This window comes from Epinephelus moara, chromosome 2 (genome assembly GCF_006386435.1).
Source record: "Epinephelus moara isolate mb chromosome 2, YSFRI_EMoa_1.0, whole genome shotgun sequence".
In the NCBI taxonomy this organism is placed as follows: domain Eukaryota; kingdom Metazoa; phylum Chordata; class Actinopteri; order Perciformes; family Serranidae; genus Epinephelus; species Epinephelus moara.
This window is the reverse complement of record NC_065507.1, coordinates 7,172,263-7,194,029: the sequence shown is the minus strand read 5'-3', so window position 1 is coordinate 7,194,029 and position 21,767 is coordinate 7,172,263. Positions and strand designations below refer to the sequence as shown.

Here is a 21,767-nt window from a genome sequence, read left to right as displayed (position 1 = left end):
ACACCTGGATAACATACAAGGCTTTATTGACTTAAGCTTATTTAATTCACTTTTCAAGTGTGGAAACACAGTACATCCAACCTTTTTAAGAAAAGGGGAAAACAGTCTTTAAAAAATAACACACCTAAGGCACTTGTAACAGATGTAGATTTCATACGAGTCAGTTGATTCAAGCTTTGAGAGGTAAAGATGCACCAAACTATTATGACATCAGCAAAAAAGAGGTAATAGAGACACTGGATATCACCAAATGGGAGAGTTGTCCAAATTGTGGGCTTGTTTTTGAATGCATACTATTTATAAAAATCATGGCACCCAGAAGACACGAGGCAGCCAAGTTCCAGATAGAAATTCAAAAAATACTGCTCTTATTTAACTCCAGCAGGAATGTTAGAGAAAAATGGTTAAATTTCACTTCAAGAATAAAAGCTGTATTCAAACTTGAAAAATTCCTCAATGGCTTGGAGAACACCCTGATCAACAGCGGTGTCACTGTGCGGGGTATGAGGAGGAAGAACAGAGAGATTCTTCATCACTTCCCATGCTGGGGCACACTGCAGTCAGCAAAGGCATATGGCACCAAGAGATGAGAAACATTCTACCCCTAAAATATGGATTGTAAACTGATGATACTAAATTAGAGATGTGAAGGAAGTCTTACACGAGCTGTCATGGTGGTGGCAGTATTGTTTAAGCAGCAAATGTGTGGTTTAAAATGAGGTCACAAACAACAGGCTGAGGTGGATTTTTTAACTGATTGTAATCTATCCCATATTTCCAAACACACCCGACTATATCGTGTCCCTATTTCTCCTTTGACACATTTATGTCCCTTTAAATCTACCCTTAATTACTTTCTCTACAGAGTGCCACTGCACGGGTTTGGTCTCACAGGTTGGGTTTAAGTACCGCCTGGACATGTCACGTCTGCAGCTTAATTTGAGGTTAAACCTGCCCTCTTGGAAGTATACTTTTGAACAATTTAGGCCCACAGTACCACAAATTTACAAAAAAACAGATAAGGTACATCTTATTATACTACTTCAGTTCACAACCAAGTAAGCAAATGCTTGTAAATTAAGCTTAAAGACATTTTAGTCTGCTGGAAAACAGCCCTTTGTATTCTTTGGTCACTGAAAAGTTTGGTTCATGGTTGATTCCTCTTCCTATTCACTCAACAGTTCATCATCCAGGTTGACATCTGTGGTGTCAATATCTTCCAGGTCAAAATTGTCCAGATCCAGATCATCCAGGATCTAAACATGTGGGAAACAAAAGGTGCTGCGTTAAAAGACACAAGAAATTCCTGAATACACATATTTATTATTTATTTTGTTCTACAATGATGCCAAACTTAGTAAATTATAAACGAATGTTTACCTCATCATTAAGCTCTGCCTCAAGGCTCTCTGCAGCAAGTTTCTCAGCTCCCTCAGAACCTGCCTCCTCCTCCTTCGCTATGTTCCCCTCTGCGGGAGCTGCTACTGGGTATAAAACCTCTGGCTCAGCCTGTAGTGGCACAGCAGGCTCCAGCTTGTCCTCAGGCTTTACTGGGAGTGTTGCAGTTTGTTCCTCTTGTTCGGGTTCTTGTGCTGAGACTGGTGTCAATGCTGGCATTGTATCTTCGAGTGGGTCCAGCAGTGGATCAAGGGCAAAATCTGGAAAGGTTGGGGGGTGGACAGGCTCATTTGGCAACAGACTGGCTGTGTTTTCAAAGGAGATGAGCTCCTCTACTGCGACTGGTTGTGCTGCTGCTTCTGTAACAAGTTCCTCTGAGACATGAGTCTCCTTTACTGCTGTTTCTACGATGACTGGTGCTTCAGGTTCTTCATTAACAGGCACTTCACCAGTTGCTATAGACTCTGTCACATCAGTATCAACTAACAGACCAGTGCTAACTGGGGCATCTGTTGCTATGGTTTCTGTTGTCACTGGCGTTTCTTCTGTAGCCACGATGGTTTCTGATGTTGTCTCCATGAGATATGTTTCAGATGCACAGGCAGCAGGTACAGCATCAGCAGCTGGAGAAATTTCCTGAACATCTGCCTCAACTGATGATGTGACATCTTCCATGAGGTTGGACTGTACCACCTCTGGCTCTTCGGGGGCGATCTCTGTGGTGGACTCTACAATGTCTTCCTCTAAAGAGACTGATGCCTCCTCTGAATTAGCGATGACGTCCTCCTCAGAAGAAACAGGTTCTGCTTGCTCTGGTTCAACATGCTCCTCTACTACAGTGACAGGCACAGGCAGAGGGGATGCTGCTGTTGGGATGGATTCTTCTGCTGCTGCTGAGACAGGATCAATAATCTCCTGTTTTAATGGAATGGGTTCCTCCACTGCTGCTGTTTCTGCAGCTACAGCCTCTGTCACTGCTGCTACCATGACGGTTTCAGTTATGCTGCTCACCACTGCCTGTATTTAGAACAAGCAGAATCACAATTTAGTTTTAAAGGATAAGTTCTATATAATTCATGAGTTTATATTCCCATAATACTCACATGCCCACATGTACATAAACAGTCCAGATCCTTTACTATTTTTCCTCTGCCTTGCAGTGCTATTTATCAATGTAGATTGTTTTGGTGTGAGCTCATGAGTGTTGGAGATGTCGGCCATAGAGATGTCTACCTTCTCTCAAATATAAAAGAACTAGATGGCACTTGCTTTGTGGTGCTCACGGCGCCAAAAATACATTTGAAAAACTCAACAGCAATGTCTCTTTACAGAAATCATGACCCCTTACTCAAGATAATCCACAGACCTTGTTGTGAGCAGTTTAATGCAGGAAGTATTTTCTTTCTATAGACCTACACCTGCCAACTGTATCACCACACCGAAGAAAGCATGCATCTACTGCCAGCTCACCTAGCACCACTGAGCTAGCTAACGTTCAGCTGAGGAGGACGCCATTAATGTTTACGTCTGCGACAAGCACAAGCCTCTCTTTCGTCCATGAGTAGATGCACACTTCCTTCTGCACAGTGATAAGGTTGGCGGGTGTAGTTTAGTAGAAAGAAAATAGTTCCTACATGAAACTACTCACAAGAAGGTCTGTGGGTTATCTTGAGTAACCAGGTCATGATTTCTGAAAAGAGACATCGCTGTTGAGTTTTTCAAATGTATTTTTTTGGCGCTTTGAGCACCACAAGCCGAGTGCCATCTAGTTCCATTATATTTGAGAGAAGGCAGACAACTCTATGGCTGATATCTCCAACACTCTGCAACTCACAGCAAAACAATCTAGACTGCTAAACAGCACTACAGGTAAGAGGAAAAATATGTCTTTTTGATTTGGGGGTGAACTGCACATTTAAAATGCTCCTTTACAACACACTAACGATCTGGGTTAAAAATGGACCCAGTGTGAGTCAAGATGGCACCCACGCCATACTGGGTTGACTTTACCCTGTACCAATGAGTTGTTCTGCCACAGTGTTAGGTGTTAATATCTTACCATCAACATGACCCTATGTCTTGGGTGGTTTTCTACCAGGTTACTAGGACAAGTTGCTTCAATTTTGTGTCTGTGCAATATGGACCCATGCTAGGTCAATTTTAAACTCAGCAATTTTTACTCTTGCATTCAAAATCTTACCAACAGAAGTGTTTTTAGAAATATATACTTTAAGTATCAAAAGTAAAAATACCTTTGCAGCAGAAAAATGGCCGTGGTCTCATATTATAATGTATTAAATTAGATTTGTAATATTGGTGCATCAGTATGTCATGATGTATTGATGCATTTTACTGTTGCAGATGCTCAAGGTGGAGCTTGTTTTAATTGCTGAAGCCTCAGTTTCTCCTCCACATAGTATGTCCTTGGTAAGTTGTTGCTGAGTGATATTAATGCAAAGAGGGAATTTTGTAATAAAAAGAACTTTGCTAGATTCCCACTTAATATGTCTGACTCAGACTGCTGAAGCCCCATATTAGCTTTGGCTGAACTGAATTTTATTTCTTCATGGAATGAAGACTGTTGGTTTTGTCCCTACATTTGAACTATGCAAAGTGCAGATCTCTTCTACGTCAGTATGGACTGTAGTAACAATAACCATGAACAGTTATTGTTTTATTGTAGATATGAGCATGTGAGTATTACGCCACAGTAAGACAAGCTTGAAAAAAATGTGAACCCTTCCTTTCTGAGTCTTTTTTCCAGCCTCTATCAAAGACAGAAAAAAAAACATCCAATATCTCCCTCAATAGATCCTCACCTCCGGCTCAGTGATCTCTCCCTTGGGCACAAAACCTGCAATTTCCTCCAGAACATTACGGTCCTCATTTGGCTGAAGCAAAGAGAGACAGGAAAAATGAAATCTCAAACACGATGCTCGGAGTATGCACAGTTAATTCAGACGACGAATTAGAAGAACATCATTTGAGAGAAGATATTCAAACTCAACAACGGACTATAAAACTGAATAAATTAGCTTATGCAGCAGTGAACCTTTTGTGCAACATTTATAAAATATAAAACGACTCCTTGATCTATTACAGCTTTAAGTATAGCTCCTCTGACTTCCACTGACCATGATGAGTGGGTACTCTGCAGCAGGCCTGACCCTGACATGAGTCTCCTTCAGGTACTCTTCAGCCAGCACGGCTTGCTGGAGGCCAGGGAACAGGTTGCTGTACTGGGTGGGGTCAGCCAGAGCATCTGCTGCCTTCTGGTTCACCTTGGACAGACTCTCCTTCCAAAGCTTCACCACCCTGGAGGAAGGGGAGTGTATGCAGCTCATCAGTGATGCATCATGTAAATATAAACACAGATATAGACATTCCTGTTATCAAAAACTGTTAGGAATAGCATCATTTCCCATAAATCGTGGTTTCTGGAAACTTGTTGTCCTCTTGGAAACAAAAACAGGTATTAATTCAGAATAAGGGGCAAACTGGTGTATGCAGAGGTTCTGCAGGACACATATGGATATAAGATTAATGTATGCACACAGAAACAGCCAGTGCACTGGAGTTCAACACCCAGGCATATGCTGTGCACTCAACAGAAACAACTTTACCTCGACACATGGCTGGGAAGATATGTTCTTGCCAGAAACGCAGCCTCTGGCAACCGATCTGTTTCAATGAGAAGGTCCAGACATTTGTCCAATCTGGGCAAACACAGAGAAGTGGTGATGTGCAAAAATAAATAAACTAATTTAGAAAAATATAACAAGATTATTGAAACCTGGATTTGAGCATAGCTCCTTCCTCACCTTCCCTGCAGGAAGTAGGTGAGAAAGGCCACGTTGGTCTTTCCATCTCTCTCTGCCCCCTCGGCCAGCTTCCCCACCATGTTGGCGTTGCCCGAGGCAGTGGCCAACAGCAATAATCCCCCATAATCCTGAGCCTGGTGCAGACACTCCTGAGCCAAGCTGAACTGGCACTTTGTCGTCGCGAGCTCCGCCAACTGCTTCCATTTCTGCTCTGACTGTAGCGCCCGCATGCCAAGGTGCCAAAGAGACAGGAGAGAGGATTAACACAGGAGGAAAAGCATGAACCTCAACAACAATGCGCGGTGAAGTATGGGAGCTCAGGGCTGTGACTATACATTATCCTGTGTATTACAAAGCTACTGATGAAAGAAAATCATTGAAAAATGTTTTGGCAGCTCAGTGGTGCAGCGGTTAGCACTGTCACCTCACAGCAAGAGGGCTCAGGGTTCACACCCACTGGCTGGCTCGGGCCCTTCTGTGTGGACTTGCATGTTCTCTCTGTAGTTTTTCACCAGCTTTTCTGGCTTCCTCCCACAGTCCAAAGACATGCAGGTTAATTGGTGACTCTAAATCGCTCGTAGGTGTGAATGTGAGTGTGAATGGTTGTCTGTCTGTATGTGCCAGCCCTGTGATAGTCTGGCAACCTCTCTAGGGTGTACCCTGCCTTTGGACAATGTCAGCTGGGATAGGCTCCAGTGACACTGAATAGAATAAGCGGTTACAAATAATGGATGAATGGATTAAAAAGTCTTTTGAATTATTCTATCATAAGATAAACCAACATTAGGATCCTCCAACCAGACTGTGTGCAACCTTTTTATTACCTAGCTTGGTCCACGTCTTGTTCCACAGTGAAATATATCTACGTCTGTTGAATGGATTGCCATTAAATTTATCGCCATTGTTCCCAGAGAATTAATCCTACTGTCTTGTTAAACCGGACTTTTTTGCTTTTGCCTACATGAGGTTGACATGGGTGGTTTGGCGTGAAGTTTAGTGCTAACATTCATTATCCCCTCAGATGAATTATAACATCATTGCCCCTCTGACTTTTCATCTGCCTTTCAGTTTGTTCACTGATTTAAGACCAAACAGCTACAAAGCTAATGACATTCTCATCAGCTTTATCTTTAGTCTGTGTTTAATGCTAATTAGCAAATATTAGCATTCTTGTACACTTAACTAAGATCATGAACATTGTTAAGATAATAACTGCTTAACATCAGCATGAATGCAATTGTTATTGTGAGCATGTTAGCATGCAGAGGTTAACATTTAGCTCAGAGCACCAATACAGCCTCATAGAGCTGCTAGCACAGCTGTAGACTCTTGTGCCATGTCTCAAACCTGATACATATTCTTTCTCAGCAGGTTTTCAGCATGTTCACACAAGGAAAGAGACAAAATAAAGAATACTCAAAGCAGACAGTATGTGTACCGCTGACTTTTGAGTGTGCTGTTCACACACATTATTCTTCCACAGTGCAATTCACATATGAAATGGATGCACTCCTCACAGCTCAGAAAAAATGTGGGTGGTGGTGAAAAAGTTAAAAAAGAAAGGAAAAACCTCAACAAAACATTCTGACATCTCTTTGTGAAGTTTAATGGCAGTAGTTTTCCATAGTTGCAGTTTGACTGACAACCGACTGTCACACTGTGGAGGTGGGTGTGGTTCGAAGTCAGCTGCAGGGGAGAGGTGAAGGGGGATGACTCATGAGAGTAGTACCAGGTGAGTTGATTGACACAGCTGCTGCTGGTTTGTTCTTATTACATCTCCCTTTTTGATGCAGTAGTGTGCCGGCCCTTGGAAGACTGCAGCCCAGACCAAGGAGACCAAGGAGAAGGTAAGTGCCTGAGTTTTTGGTTTAAGACTGAATGGACCGGGAGACATGTGCTGGAGGAGCTGATCTGATTTTGTTATTGTGTGCTTAGCAGAAATAAATAAAAGTATTGCATATAGAGGGAGTGTTTATTCTGTGCGTCTGTGCTGGGGAACTCACAGCAAGACAGCTACACACACATGGATATTTTTGTATACAAACTGCTTAGACGATTAGTATGTAGTGCATGCTGTATAGAGTCAGTATGCAGTATGGATTTAGGACACTGCTATGGTCTTGTTTTTGTGTGTATGTGTGCTCTGACCTCTGCCTCCGAAGCCAATTGGTAGGCTATCTTGAGCTCTCCCAGCTGCAGGGCCAGTTCAAACTTGTGTTCCGGGTCAGTGGACACAGCCAGAGCCTGCTGTCTGAAGCCCTACACAACACAAGAAAACACAACAAAAAGTTATAAATATTTCACTCCATGTTTTCTGCTCTGTCGTCTGTTTTTATGTAAGGCACTTTGGCCGACAGTGCAAGATTAGATATGTGAAACTATGTGAAAGTAAAGTGGTAAAAGACACTGCGTGAGAAGCAAAACCATTCCCATGATAAACATATTTTAAAAGAAACACAAAAGAATTCTGCTCAGAGGATTTTCCTCCATCTGGCTGCCTGATGTTCGGTAAATTATGCATTCCATAGTCAAATCCTGAATTTATAGTCAGCTCAGGCGGAAAGTAAAGGCACAGAGCTGCATAAAAGTTGGAGGACAAACCTGTTTCTCCAAAAAGTGGGCTACCCTGGTCCTCTGCTCCTTGGGGATTGTTGGCAGAACCTTGTCAGCCGTGCTGAAGTCCCTCCTCATGACAGCTGTCTGGTACTCCAGCACTGACAGCAGCAGGGCGTAGCTGATGACGTTCAGCTCCTTGTCTCCGAGGTAGAGACGATCGTCCTTGGGGATGTAGCCCAGCAGATACATGGTCCTACGCAACAGAAAGGCACTTCTTTGAGAATTGTTCATGGTATTTTTAATTTATGGGATAGAACTGGATGGCAAGAGAACAGTGGACGCCATGAGACATCAAGTGGATTCAAAACTGTGCAGCAGATTTTCCCAGCATGCCTTGTGGATAGCCGAGTTCAGAGATGAATAAACATAAATGGGTACATCTTTCTAAAAATACATGCATACACATAGTATACCTGTCCAGATGAGCAATGGTGATGATCTCTCCTCCAACATAGTAGTTCAGTCTGTTAAGAGAGCTGGTGTAGATGAAGCAGTCTCCCACCCAAACTCCTGTCTTCACCACCTCAGGGACCTCACCCAGCACCTAGGCACCAGGAAGAAACAAGAAAGACACCATTGGAAACACCCGTTAACATTTCTCAAAACCTAAAAGAGAAACCACAACTCCTCAATAGACGTTTCAAATGACACCAAAGATTGGCAAACGTTTTTAAAAATGAAAATGCAGTAGGTGATAAAATTTCTCTGCTTTTCGTCACGTGCTTCTGGAGATTATGTCCTGCAAATAATATCCCTGCACATTAGTTCAGGAAATTCTCTACTACGTGTCTCTGACCTCGAAGGCGCCCTCTATCCCATCCTCCGTTATCTCCTCCTTGGACTCCTGAGCTGATGCCACTCTCTCCGGTAGGTAGCGCAGCACGAAGAAAGACTCATCTGTGCTGATACACACAAGCTCCCCACCATCGGACCAGAAGATCTAAAGACACATAGACAAGATATTATAAGAGGGCAACAGACAGACTGCTGAAGACGTGAGAGCCATAGCAGCAACACCCACATGTTTAGGCTGGATCTCGATGCGGCGAATCAGTTCAGCAGTCTCCCAGTCGTAAAAGGCCAGGCCGCTGTTTGACCTCACTCCGAGTAAGAGGCCACCAAAGATACCTGTGGGACAGCAGGATACCAAAGATGAGACATACTTGCATATACACATTGTACTATCCACACAAGGAAAAAACAACAGAACTCACCTTCAGCCCCAAAATCAGGTTTAAAAGCCTTCTTCTCTTTGAAGTTCTTAAATAATTTGACCATACTGTTGCCTTCTCTAGTGGCATACCTGTAGAAATAACAAACACTTAGTTATAATGTCACTGACCTCATCAGAGGGGGAAGTTAATCACTCTTGTTACAAAACTTAACTAAATGAGGGAATATTTTGACATTTTGGGACAGTTAGATGAGATCCAAGACCGCGCTTTGGTCTGTTCACTAAATACGAAGCTAAAGCCAAGAAATAGCATACAGATAGAGACTGGTATCAACCTTCTCATCTAACTCGCGGCAAGAAAGCAATGTTGACTTACTGTGATGAGTCATGGGCCCAGACAAACTCCTGAGCTGAGCCGAAGCTCTTGTTCCTCAGGGCCATGGCGGTGTAGATGATATACTCCCCATCTCCACACACCACTACAAATCTGCAAACACACAAAACGCATACATATCAGGATATAAAATAGGGAGGACACATACTATTCTCACCCATCAAAGAATCAGGTTAACACGTGTTCTGGATATTAACACTGTGATCAGACACAAACAGTACTGTCCAGAAACTTCAATGTGCTCTTACTCCAAGTGATATAAAAACTCGAAGCATGTCTCAACAGCACAAATCAGGACATATATTAAAAAATGAAAACAGGTAATATACATTATGTGTAGGATGATTCAAGACCCCTAAGCTATGCATTCAGGCCTCATTCCACATTAAGGACCTGCTTGCTGTACATTATCCCGCTTATTACACGCCTACATACTAAAGAAATCAATAATTTGACACATTTAAAAATAATTCATTGCGTCCTCTAAGCATCTGTGATCAGAACCTTAGCAATCAGAACTGAGAATTCAATAAATCCCTGCCATAAAAATACATAACCTCTTATTACCACTGTTTCCACCCACAGCCCACCGCTCTCACCTCCCATTGGGGCTGTGCTGGATGGTCTGGGGGAAGATCTCGCAGCTGCCCATGTCTTTGACACCCAGCGGCAGCCTCTCTCCATCTCTGATCTCAGTCTCTCCCATGGCCTTCAGGTTGGCCTGCTGCACCTCGGAGTGGCGAGCCCACATGACCTTCCCGCTGGAGTCCATGGACATGGCCGGCTCCTCCCGTCCCAGCTGAGACAGACAGGGTGAGGGAACAGGAAGATGAGGTGCCAGATTTGTGGTGACAACGAGGGGCACCATTTTAATATCGCAGGTCAACAAACATTCCTTCAGCGTACACAATCTGCTATATAATATTATCAAACTGAGGCAGTGTTATGTAACTGCTCATAGCCGCTACTGAGGATAGAGAGGTTGTATCCTCCATTTTCTCTGGGGATTTGTGGGTGTTAATAACCTGTGGAGTTGTTTACAGTTTAAAAATTGAGCATTAATGTTCCATTTTCTGTTTACAAGAGATTATTAACATTATTTCATGAGTCAGTGGTTCCCGGCTGCTGTCCTCAGGGCCCCACTGACAAAAGAGCGGCTTCCAAGGGCCCATCGATTGGGCCTTAATCAAAAGTCAAATGCAGCTGGAGAATGAAATTGGGAAAAAATGGTAATATCTAAATAATGACTTTCCTTAAAAACTGCAATATATTGTTTTTCTTAATGTTCTGAGATGAGCTGCTCACATCAGCCTGCTCCTTTGTATATTCAGTCATTTATGTGAGGAATTAAGGAATTAAAGAACAGTACAGCACTTAAAATCAAGTATATTGAAAATTTAAAACTTAATCATACTGCTTTGTATACCTTGATGATGATGGTGCCTTCATCATAGCCCAGAGCCACACTGTTGGAGCCAGGCTGGCCACAAATACACCACACCCTCTCCATGCCATAGTTGAGCGTGTTTTCTAGTCGGTAGGTGTTGGAGTGCCACACTCGCACAGTGCCTATGGAAACAACAAAGAGGTCAAAGTGAAATAAAATGCCGTTCTGATTTTAAGCTTTAAAAATGTTTCATTGAAATACAAAACCCACCATCCTCGGAACCGGTGAGGATGATTGGCAGCTCCGGATGGAAACAGACGCAGGTCACGTTCTGGTTGTGACCCTCCAGGGTCTGAACACAGGTTTTGTTCTGGTAGATAAAGACAAAAGCATATGCACTCATCAAATAATACCACTGGCAATAGTATGTTTTTTAAATCTGAACTGCTCATGTGTGTTTGTTACCAATATGTAACACTGAATATTAACACACAAAATAATATGCACATGCCACCTGCTACACTGTAGTATATGCAAGTTTTATTCAAAATATTAAATGCATGCTTGACAAAGTTATGCCACTTTAAATGAGCTTCACACAACACATAGCGGCAACTAATTATTTGCTATATGAAGATATAGTGGAGTAATGCTGTCCTGAGCAGAGAGTGAAATCAAGCTACTTCTGTGTGTGCTGTGATCTGAGCTTCTCTGTTCTTTGTTGTGGTAGACAGTCCAGCAATGTGTGCATGTCTGTGCATGCGAGTCCCCTGTGTGTGTTCCACAGGCTAGTTTATCACAGCCGCTCTGCACTGCACTCATTCAGTCAGGGACAAAATTTCAAAACTTTTCCATGACTTATCAAGGACCCATAATAGAACTGGAAATCATTTTGGAAAAGCATGCACCTCACTGTGTCTGCTGAACGTGCTGGCCTGGTCATGGTACTTTTTTTAGACACACACATGCAGGAGAGTCTCACTTCCCATAACAAACGCCGCCAAACTACGTCACATTCACATGACGTCTTAAAGTGGACAACTTGGCTGGTATACATTATTAAATAATGAGAACCGTTGAAGTTTTCCATTTTTATCAAGAATCAAATAGGTTGTTTGAGTTAATTTGCCTTACTTGACACTGTACCTCCTTCGATGTTACTATATCACTACGACGCTGAAACAATATATCATGCAGCTCTAGGATAACGCATATTAAAGCTACGTTATGTCAATGGCTAGCTTACAGAAAATAAATTCTCTGTTATGTTACATTACATGGAAGGTTACTCCCGGAAGATCTCTGTAACAATGAATTTAATTACAAACCACAAAATTCCATGAGTTTCCCAAAACTTTCAATAATGTCTACTAATTCCATGACTTTTCCAGGTTTTCCATGACCTTGGGAACCCTGCACAGTGGTTACAACTGACATCTGTACGTTGTTGTCATGAAAACATGGCTCCCATCTTCCAGTTTACCCCTAGTTAACACTCTTAGCTTTGTTAGCACTGTTGCCGTTGTCAGCACTGTTCGCACTGTTAGCACCACTAGCTGCTAGCTGCTGGCCCAGCCACCCCAATGTTGAGAACCGTATGCAGACCTCTGAATCACAGTTATGCTATAAATATTGTAGAGCTCCTAAATACAATAGAGCTCCTTTAGGAAACTAGACATTGAGTTCTCTGAATAATAATGGATGAACCCTACAGATACAACTACACCTACTACTTCTGCTGCACTTACTTATTCTCTATATGGGATGAGAACCATGTGAGGCTCGCTGGAAGATATGTATATTGTTCTACAACTGTGGCTTTTGGTGAGGCATTTTTTAATAATGTCTTCCACTGTGAGAATGTATTTGCTGATAGTAAAGAGCAATTTGCAAATGATATATGGACTAAACCAAAACTATGTACATTTAGGATGACATAATAAATAATAAGGAAATGCTAATGCAAATTACGTCGAATATAATTGATCTAAAAAGCAAAGATTTTAATGTGCTGAGCTGAGATCTGGTATTTAACCACTTACTGCTGAAACTGTCAGTCTGGAAGAAGATAAGTGGATTTGTTCTATCTGCTGTCTGAATGATACAGAAAGGTCCTGTTTCTTTTTTCTATCTTCCTTCTTACTGGGCAGCACATGTTTGGTAAGATAAATGAATGGATGATTCACAAAGACTCAGCTGAATGTTCACATATGAAAGATTTAAATTGGACAGTTACTTGGAGAATGCCTGGGAGATGAGACAAAAAGCTTTAGGCTATAGCAGTTGTTTTGGTGTGCAGTTAATTTGGGGATTTTCCATATCAATATGTTATTTGAAAGCTTCAAGACCTACTTATGATGTTAATGATCTTTTTTCTGTATATCTATTATTGGAGGATGCATTTTTTGTGAAATAGCAGTGTCTTGTACGGCAAAGAAATAAAAACTATTGATAAAATAATGATAAAATTACCGTTATTACCTAAACCCTGTAAACTGCCGCAGAATACTGAGCAAAAGAACTCTCTAGTGTAAGTGGTACCTGATAATCCCAGATCTTGACCAGGCGGTCATCAGCCCCTGATATGAGGTAGGGCTTGTCTCCTCCACTGTAGTAATCAATACAGTTCACACCCTTCTCGTGGCCCTCCAGAGTGAAGTTGGGAGTCCTGGAGCCCAGCTGCCACACCTGCAAAAAGAGAGATAGTAAATATCAGTTTAGGTGTAGGCAAATGAGGCTTCTATGTCACAGAGGTGGTGTGGTTAGTGATGGTGTTTCCCAGAATTGAGAGAACATCTCCCATAAACCTTGTTACCTCTGGCTATGACGAATATGTTCCTCCTTTCTGTCACATTTACCTTCATTTAAACTGGAAGAACAGCATCAAGCGTCTGCTGTTTGAGCCCTAAAGCGAAGTTCTCTTGTGTGCTCTTCCAAGCATTTGCATGTGTCTCTGTGTGTGTTTGTGTGTATACCTTAATAGTTCTATCTAAAGATGCACTGGCGAACTGGTTGTTGTCTTTTGGGTTGATGACAATCTGCATGACGTAGTGAGTGTGTCCCTCAAACACTTGACTGCACATCCACTTTCTGTCCCAGTCCCACAGCTTGATCAACATGTCATCTGAAAACAAACAAAGATAAAACACCACCATGATAAGTGCTGAATGTGCTATACTTTCTTATTTACAGTTAGAAATACTGGACGTTTTATATAGTTCTTTCCTACCACTGCTGGTGAGGATGTAGGGCTGTGTAGGGTGGACAACGATACAGCGGATGTAGTCAGAGTGAGCCTCAAACATATGAACTCGCTCCAGCGTGTTGTAATTGAACACACGGATCTGCATGTCATCCTGGGGGCAGACAAAGAAACTGAGAAGTGCGTTTGGTCCTGAACAAAACACAAAAACACAGATTTGTCTCCTTCACAGAGGAGTGGCAGCAGAGCAGCACTGCACATGGGTAGAAAACTACTGGGTCATCAAATCAACCCATGACAAAGGATTATTTTGAGAAACAAAGGATCCACATGCAGAATAAGACAAGTTATATTATAGTAACTTGTCTTGGATGTAAGTGGTGGCCCGATTGTTTTATTACTCATGAGTACTGGGCAAAGTTAAGCCAGGATTGTGTGTGTGCTCCAACAACCCAAATTAGATCAATTTTGACCTGGTGATTTTAAGTGTGTAACAATTAAGAAATGACACTATTTTTGTAAATGCATACCTTAAAAAACATTTCCCATTTAACTATGATGCTTTATAGGAGAAAAGCACGTGCATCTTAATTTAACACTTGATTTTTTTGCCAGTTAACATACTGAAAAGCAGTGGTGGACAGTTACAAAGCACATTTACTTCAGTATAGTTTTTGAGACTTTTCAGTGTTGCTTGGAGGACGGGTACAGTGCCCGTGGAGTGGCAGGATTAGGGTCCGCGACTGGAGGGTGTGCTCCAATTACAGGGGTATCACACTGCTCAGCCTCCCCAGGAAAGTTTATTCAAGGGTGCTGGAAAGAAGGCTACAACCAACTGTCGAACTTTGGTTTCAGGAGGAGCAACGCAGATTCCCTCCTAGTTGGAAACAATGGACCAGCCCTTTACCCTCTCAAGGTGCAGCCTGGGGGAGGAAGGTCCCCCCTGGAGGTCCAGTTTGGGAACCTCAGAATTGCATTTCTGCTTTTTGCAGATGATGTGGTTCTGTTGGCTTCATCACACCATGACCTCCAGCATGCACTGAGGTGGTTTGCAGCTGAATGTGAAGCCGCTTGGGATGAGAGTCAGCACCTTTAAATCTGAGGCCATGGTTCTCTGCAGGAAAATGGTGCATTGCCCCTTTCAGGTTGGGGGAAAGTTACTGCCCCAAGCGAGGGAGTTCAAGTATCTCAGGGTCTTGTTCACATGTGAGGGTAGAATGGAGCGAGATGTATCGGCAGTTTGATGCGGATGCTGTGCTGGAACGTTGTGGTGAAGAGAGAGCTGAGGCCGAAGGCTGGGGAGAGAGACGTCTAGAATGCTTTGCTTAGCCTGCAAGTACTCTACTTAAACTCAAGTACTAATTTTACTCATACACTTCTACTTGTATTGGAGTAACATTTGAACAGGAGTATCTATACTTTGACTCAAGTGATTAAGATGCGTACTTTGTCACCCACTGCTGAAAGGACAGGTGCTGATAGACTGCAGCTTAAATATACATTAACTGAGTCACAGTACTTACTGCTCCAGCGATGACCCAGTGTTTCCTGGCTACAAACTTGGCCACTCTGACAGGCAGGTCACACAGCTCGAAGGTTTTCACCATCATCTACACACACACCGGAGTGATTAAACCAGATCAACATTATACATTATTTTCGTCAGATAATCACAAGCTGCGATGGAGAAATATGAAGCGACTGTGTGTGTGCAGGAACGACTGAATGGGTGATCAAAGGCAGAACGTGTAACTGACTGATAGTGACCTGTGTCTCGTGGTTCCAGACCACCACAGTGCCGCTGTAGAGGCTTGCCACCATCCAGGGCTCAGTGGGGTGCAGATCAGTGCTCTTCACCCGGTCTGACCGAGCAGTCAGCTTCCGCTTGATGTCTAACCGCAGAGGCTATGATGGAAAGAACAAAGGATATTAATCAGCAGCAGTTTAATCAGGTCACTAATCCGCTCCTCTCATCAAAGGTGGATTAAAAACACAAAATAATCAGCCTGTGTTTTAAATATTACAGTCCATATGGCATGTTTAGCACTGCAGACACTTTAAATTCAGTTACTTACATAATTTAAGGTGGAAACAATGACAAAATGTTGCTTTCTATCCTGTTTGAGGTTTTGGAGACAGTCATGGAGGGGGTGTGTCTGTTGATACTGCCCATTCCACATTTTATATGCATGCCTGCTCCAGAATGACTGGATCCTTTCAAGTCTAATCATGTCAATGAAAATGAGTAGCCTTTTCATTTGTCTGCTTTTAATGGGATGAATGGACGCTGGAAATCTCACACAAATCTAACAACTTCATCATACAACACAAGAGTAAAGAAGAATGTTGTTCAGTGCTGCATTTAACGTCGTTGATCATAAAATATTTGCAGTTTAATGAGTTTGTTTTTGCACACAGCTGCTCCATGTACCACGTATAGTGTATGTTTTGGACGGTGTTTACAGTTTCACTTTAAACGTTTATGGATAGTGATTGTACGCACATGGTGCCGTGTCCTACTGACAAAACAACCATCAAACAGCAATCAACAACAAACAAAGTTATGGTGAATGATTCTGTTGTTTTATTTCCGCCTACCATGTTTCCACGTCAGTGAGTCCCTGCGGTGCTGTCCAGTAAAATGACCGGCTTCTCTGTTGCCCTCGTCGGGCTTCTGCTGTGGAACTCAGTGGAGAAAGTTTTGCAACCAAGCGAACAGAAATAGAAACAGAACGACTTCCTGAAATTATTTTCACAATAAAGTAAGTGGTCTCTGAAAAATGAAACATTGAATGTAACCACAAGCCTGCGGAACAGTTTATAAAACCGAAACCTTTGATTTAATAGCCCAAATATGATCTTATGGTTTTCACTAGTAATCGGCACAAAAAAAAAGAAAAATGAAATCAAAATAAAATAAAATTAAAATAAAACGAAACGAAACGACATGAAAATAAAATAAAATAAAATGAAATAAAAAATCTGGGGATTAAGTATAACAATCAGATTTATTTGATATCAATTTCCACAAGCTCCTTATGTACATAGTTCTGAGAATATATTTAATAGTTATATGTTTGTTTGGTTATATAAACACCAAATGGACAATAACATACATTGACTGCATTATGGTCAAACTGTTAATTTAAAAAAAAAAAAAAAAAATAGTATTTGTAATTGCAAGGCATTTTTCTTTTTAGATATTTAAAAGATTTTTTTTTTGTTTGTAAATTGGCAGTAATACAGCTGAATTTTATTTCAGTGTTAGGTGGCGTCCTTTTATAAGCCGTATGGGGTTATTGTAATCCCACCCGTGCATTTTCTTATGTTACTTTTTTGTAATTGTATGCACAGATAAACAACTGAAGAACTATAAGGTGCATGAGATGGCTGCTCAGGTGGACATTGTTTCAGTGTATTAAACGCCTACATGCAGACATTGGCTACAGTAGGTGCTTAATTAAATAACAAGTAGGCTACATTATTGCACAGTATCAAATTGTAATAGCTATCGACAGTACTGTATACGTTTCTAGTAAATTTAAGGCTTTTATTTTGAAGACAACACGCCCCTTTTCCGGTTACAACCTCTCTGCCGCTGTCTGACTTGACAAATCTTGTTTTGGCGACGTGGATCCTCCACCGCTTCCTGCGGGAGCAGCTCATGATCCGGCAGAACATGTTGTACCTGTGAGCTCGCGTTGTACACTGTAAAAAAACACACAGTATCCACCAAGTTTACTTTTGAGTCTTAATCCCTACTTTTACCAAACCAATGGGAGATATGACCATGGGTGAAAATGGCCTTTGGGTCTTTTGTCTGATCAGAGAATTTTAGGATGGATATGAAACTTAAACTAGTTTTATTTTTGACAGTTTTTTTTTTTTTTTTTTTTTTACAGTGCATCATTAGCACCGTTCTTTTTATAACATGAAGTGCAAATATTCAGAACTTATTTTCATATATGAGAAAACTTTAAGTGCAAAGGTCAGTTTCAAAACCTGAATAAATGTCTTTAATGTGCTGTAAGCCTAATCTTATAATCAATTTATGCAATCTATCTATCTAATCTATATGTATGTATGAACAGTACACATGGGACGCCATAATCAAGTGGCTGGCATAGTGTACATGATAATCTGCACTGAGTATGGGCTGGAAGTCCCAAGGTCACAATGGAAGACACCTCCTAAGGTCGTTAAGAATGACCGAGCTAAGATCCTGTGGGACTTCCAGATCCAGACTGACAAACTGGTGATAGCTAACCAACCGGACATTGTGTTGATAGATAGATGAAACAATCCCAAGCGACAGAATCATCAGGAAGAAGGAGCACGAGAACCTCGAAAAATGTCAAGGGCTGGAAGAGGAGCTAGAGAAGATGTGAGGAGTAAAGGCAACAATGATGCCAGTCGTAATGGGAGCACTCTGGGCTGTGACCCCCAAACTGGGAGAGTGGCTCCAGCTGATTCCAGGTACAACATCTGTCTATCCAGAAGAGTGCAGTCCTAGGAACAGCTAAGGTACTGCGCAGAACCCTCAAACGCGAGGCCTATGGTAGAGGACCTGAGTAACAAAGTTAAATGTGCATTATGATTACACGCAATTTGTTTCAGTTGTTATTACCTGACACGCTCAGACCTCTGTACTCAATATGTGGAACGTTTGATACTACCCCTACGTTCACCTTTGGGGGTGTCTCCTGCCTTGCCTCTACCGTTTTGCTTTTGTGTTCCATGGGAGAGGTAAGCGACATTGCTCTTGTAGTAATTTGTGTGTTTTAGTGATGTTAAGCTGTTTATAAGTTCATTTTAGTAATTGATGGAGGATTTTGTTGGATTTTGGATTTTGTTTTTACCTCTAGCTGTCAGGAATAAATGGAGATAGCCTCCAAAGATAGCCACGGACTGGGCCTCTTCATATCAATACAACACAGACGACACTAGAGTCCACTGGTTATGTATAATTGTGTGTGTGTGTGTGTGAGGCTGGACCTAAATATGGAAAACAACTACTTGCTTTGTAATTGTAATACATATTTTAATTAAAAAAACACAATTAAAAGAGAACAGCTGTATTGAGTCAGTACATTACAGGTCTTCTCAATTACATTATAAATAGGCAGAAACATGCGACACACGACACAGTTTTCATCCTACTGGGTCTTCTTAAATACTTGGTGGCAGACTTTGTCGAGCACGGTGATTTCCTGAAAGAGAAGACACAGACCTTTAGACTGCGAGTCCAGCATGATGCAATAAATGCCTCTTGGTTACATAATCAGGCAGAGCTTACAGTTTGTGTGTTTTAGATAGTGATTCATTATCTTGTTTATTGTTATTGCGATAGTCTAATCTAATTTAGTGGTTGGAATATATTTAATCAAGCAGGTGTGGGGAGAAAGTGTACTCTCGCTAAGATTGTGTTTACTTTGTAGTAACGTGTGGCTAATTGAGGGAATGAATTTGCAAGCTGCTGCAGCTGTGGTCACGCAGGAGCATCCAATTTCCAGGCAAATATATCATAAAACTTTTACAACTCTCCCATGATTTAGGCAACGTGTCACACTTTCTCTCACCAGGTGTAGCATTTCTCCCTCGATCCAGTGTTTCCAGCCACGGTTTTCTTTCTCCCCCTTCTGAACACACACCAGCTTGTCTCCATCCCAGTTAACCAGAGTCTGATATCACCACACAAACACACACACAAAGGTTATTATTCAAAGGCAAGACAGCACTGTCATGGTTCCTGGTTTAGGATAGGAAAACAGTCCCACCTTGACCTTTCGGTTGTCCAGCCCCTTTGTGTACTCCTCAAACTCCTCTCCCACGGTGAAGTTGACCTCGTAGTTTCTGAAGGTGCTCAGGGTCTTTGTTTCAAACTTGTCTCCGCTCTGGACGATCACTTTTGTCTGATGCAGGTGGGAGGCTATCTTTCTGGTGGCAAAGTCAATGTCTGCAAACATAAATGAATGGAATTTAAAGTCAGTGGCAGCAGCGTGAGTCACGTATATGTGTGTAGCTGGGACTGTTTTTACAGAATAAATCCTTATTTGCACAGACACACCAAAGCACACATCCGCACACACACACACACACACACACACGACACTCCAGGCCACTTATTATGATTCCTCTCCTACTGGTCCTTTTGACAGTCTCATTTACCCTTTAAAAATGACCTTGCCCCAAGTCAAATGAGTTCCTCCGCCCCCGTTCAGCATCGGGCCCTGAGAGCCACCCTCCCCGACCGTTTAGATATTCATATCCCATTTGCCTTAACGTGAAAATTCAATTTCTTCCCATCACTCTTACAGATGGGGCCCCTATATTTACCCATCTAAATAATATTTTTGACCCATTTCCATAAGGATGTCATTTTCCTATCCACTCGATGGAAATTAGGTGGCGGCATTCAGAATTTCCCGGATTTTGTGTGAGCTGAGTGTACCAGGGTTGTTTTATGAATTGCAGATAGGGTCGTGAATAATGAAAGTGTTTCTAGGCTTGATCAATGACGCGCCAAAAGGAGGAAAGCCGAGAGTGAGTGAGGGAGAGAGAGACGCTGGTCTCACTCTCTATTTTATGACGAGCTGGCCCGCTGCCTGATCCAGGGTCGGAATCTGTCTTCCTTTTCTCCCGATCAGGAGGATGAAAATTCAGAAAGGAGTGAATCAATATTTATTTGGCGCGGTAACAGACGGCAACCGCTCACAGACTGGAGGTTAACTTGGCCTGACAGCAGCTCAATGAGGAAATGAAGCAGTGCCACATCCTTTTTTCCCTCGCCCTCCTTCCTCCTCCTCATAATGCTGCACTCACTCTCCTTCTGTCACTCGTCCCAAATTTTCTGCTCATGCCTCTCTCCCTACTTGGCTGCATCTTTAAATGCAAACTTGTAATTGACTCTTGATTTTAATGAGGGTTCCCAAGCTGCAGTCTCCCTTTCCATGCTGTTATGCATTAAGCAGGCTGTAAGAGGGCGACTTACCGAGAGCCTTCATGAGCTCCTCGAAGTTCTCGTTGCTCACCATCTCCCAACGTCCACTGTAGTCTGCAGGCATTTTTGACTTGTGAGTGGAGGTAGTAGTTTGCCTTGAGGAGTACTTGTCACAATGAGAGAGACAGCGAGATCAAGCCCAACCCTTTAAATACACCGCGACCGTGCGTGTGCACGTATGTGTGTGTGTGGGCCAAAGGACAGGGTCCGCCTGATAATTCTCTCAGGACAGTGTGTGAGTGTGTTTGTACGATAGTTCAGGTTTATGCTGTGCACTGTCAACACACTCCTTCACTACATAATATACGCACAACATACAGGATAGGATAGTTTGTGCACATGCTTCTGTGTCTGTGCATTCAGCACATGCACACTGACGTGGTTGCACTTAAAGAGTCGGCTGTACATTTTTTCAATCTCCATTTCCTCCCAATGAAGCTGGCATTAGCAATTACTCCTTCTAATGTACTGGAATGGAGGGAAGATGGAGAGGAGCAAAGATAGAGATGAGCGCTGATTACCTCGGCTGCCGTCTGCACCAAAGTTCATTTCTTGAGCCTTTTTCGGGGCCTGCAGTGGAAAGATTCCTCTCTGGTTTCATATCAAGGAACAAAGTTCAAGGGAGGAAATTTTGTTGACTCAAATGCAACACCACAGCAGTTTTTACCAGGCCAAAGTTAAAACCTTTTTTTTTTATTGGAATGTCTCTCAAGATTCTCGACTTCAAGCTGTCTTGAAGAATCAATTCAAGATAAAACACCTTTGCTTGAATCAG

General features: G+C 42.2%; 2 protein-coding genes across 2 annotated transcripts; both read right to left on the bottom strand.

Annotated features, from left to right (window-relative positions):
* Nucleotides 1-9: 9 nt before the first annotated feature.
* Nucleotides 10-16,714, bottom strand: LOC126397776 (coatomer subunit beta'-like). The gene is made up of 22 exons (XM_050056732.1): nucleotides 16,591-16,714; nucleotides 15,760-15,897; nucleotides 15,516-15,602; nucleotides 14,020-14,146; nucleotides 13,766-13,914; nucleotides 13,332-13,478; nucleotides 11,061-11,160; nucleotides 10,830-10,972; nucleotides 10,003-10,202; nucleotides 9,386-9,496; nucleotides 9,050-9,138; nucleotides 8,857-8,963; nucleotides 8,632-8,775; nucleotides 8,249-8,379; nucleotides 7,821-8,028; nucleotides 7,368-7,478; nucleotides 5,220-5,434; nucleotides 5,022-5,114; nucleotides 4,533-4,713; nucleotides 4,218-4,289; nucleotides 1,381-2,415; nucleotides 10-1,256 (listed from the first exon to the last, which is right to left on the bottom strand). Exons 1-22 carry the CDS (start codon nucleotides 16,591-16,593, stop codon nucleotides 1,167-1,169), a joined length of 3,681 nt encoding a protein of 1,226 aa, XP_049912689.1. The 5' UTR covers nucleotides 16,594-16,714; the 3' UTR covers nucleotides 10-1,166.
* A 2,300-nt stretch (nucleotides 16,715-19,014) lies between these two features.
* LOC126398008 (retinol-binding protein 2-like) lies at nucleotides 19,015-21,142 on the bottom strand. Its single transcript, XM_050057175.1, has 4 exons — nucleotides 20,984-21,142; nucleotides 19,770-19,948; nucleotides 19,572-19,673; nucleotides 19,015-19,202 (listed from the first exon to the last, which is right to left on the bottom strand). The coding sequence occupies exons 1-4, from the start codon at nucleotides 21,054-21,056 to the stop codon at nucleotides 19,149-19,151; spliced, it is 408 nt and encodes a 135-aa protein (XP_049913132.1). The 5' UTR covers nucleotides 21,057-21,142; the 3' UTR covers nucleotides 19,015-19,148.
* Between the last annotated feature and the right edge of the window lie 625 nt (nucleotides 21,143-21,767).

Bases quoted from the DNA above. Each gene is read 5' to 3' on its own strand.
- LOC126398008 (XM_050057175.1), bottom strand. From the start codon at position 21,056: ATGCCTGCAGACTACAGTGGACGTTGGGAGATGGTGAGCAACGAGAAC. The intron at 19,674-19,769 runs GTGGGACTGTTT...TGGTGATATCAG, and splicing joins TGGACAACCGAAAGGTCAAG to ACTCTGGTTAACTGGGATGG. The intron at 19,203-19,571 runs GTGAGAGAAAGT...CTTCTCTTTCAG, and splicing joins AGGGAGAAATGCTACACCTG to GAAATCACCGTGCTCGACAA.
- LOC126397776 (XM_050056732.1), bottom strand. The intron at 8,776-8,856 runs GTGGGTGTTGCT...ATGTGTCTTTAG, and splicing joins TCGAGATCCAGCCTAAACAT to ATCTTCTGGTCCGATGGTGG. The intron at 5,435-7,367 runs GTCAGAGCACAC...CGGGCGCTACAG, and splicing joins AATTGGCTTCGGAGGCAGAG to TCAGAGCAGAAATGGAAGCA.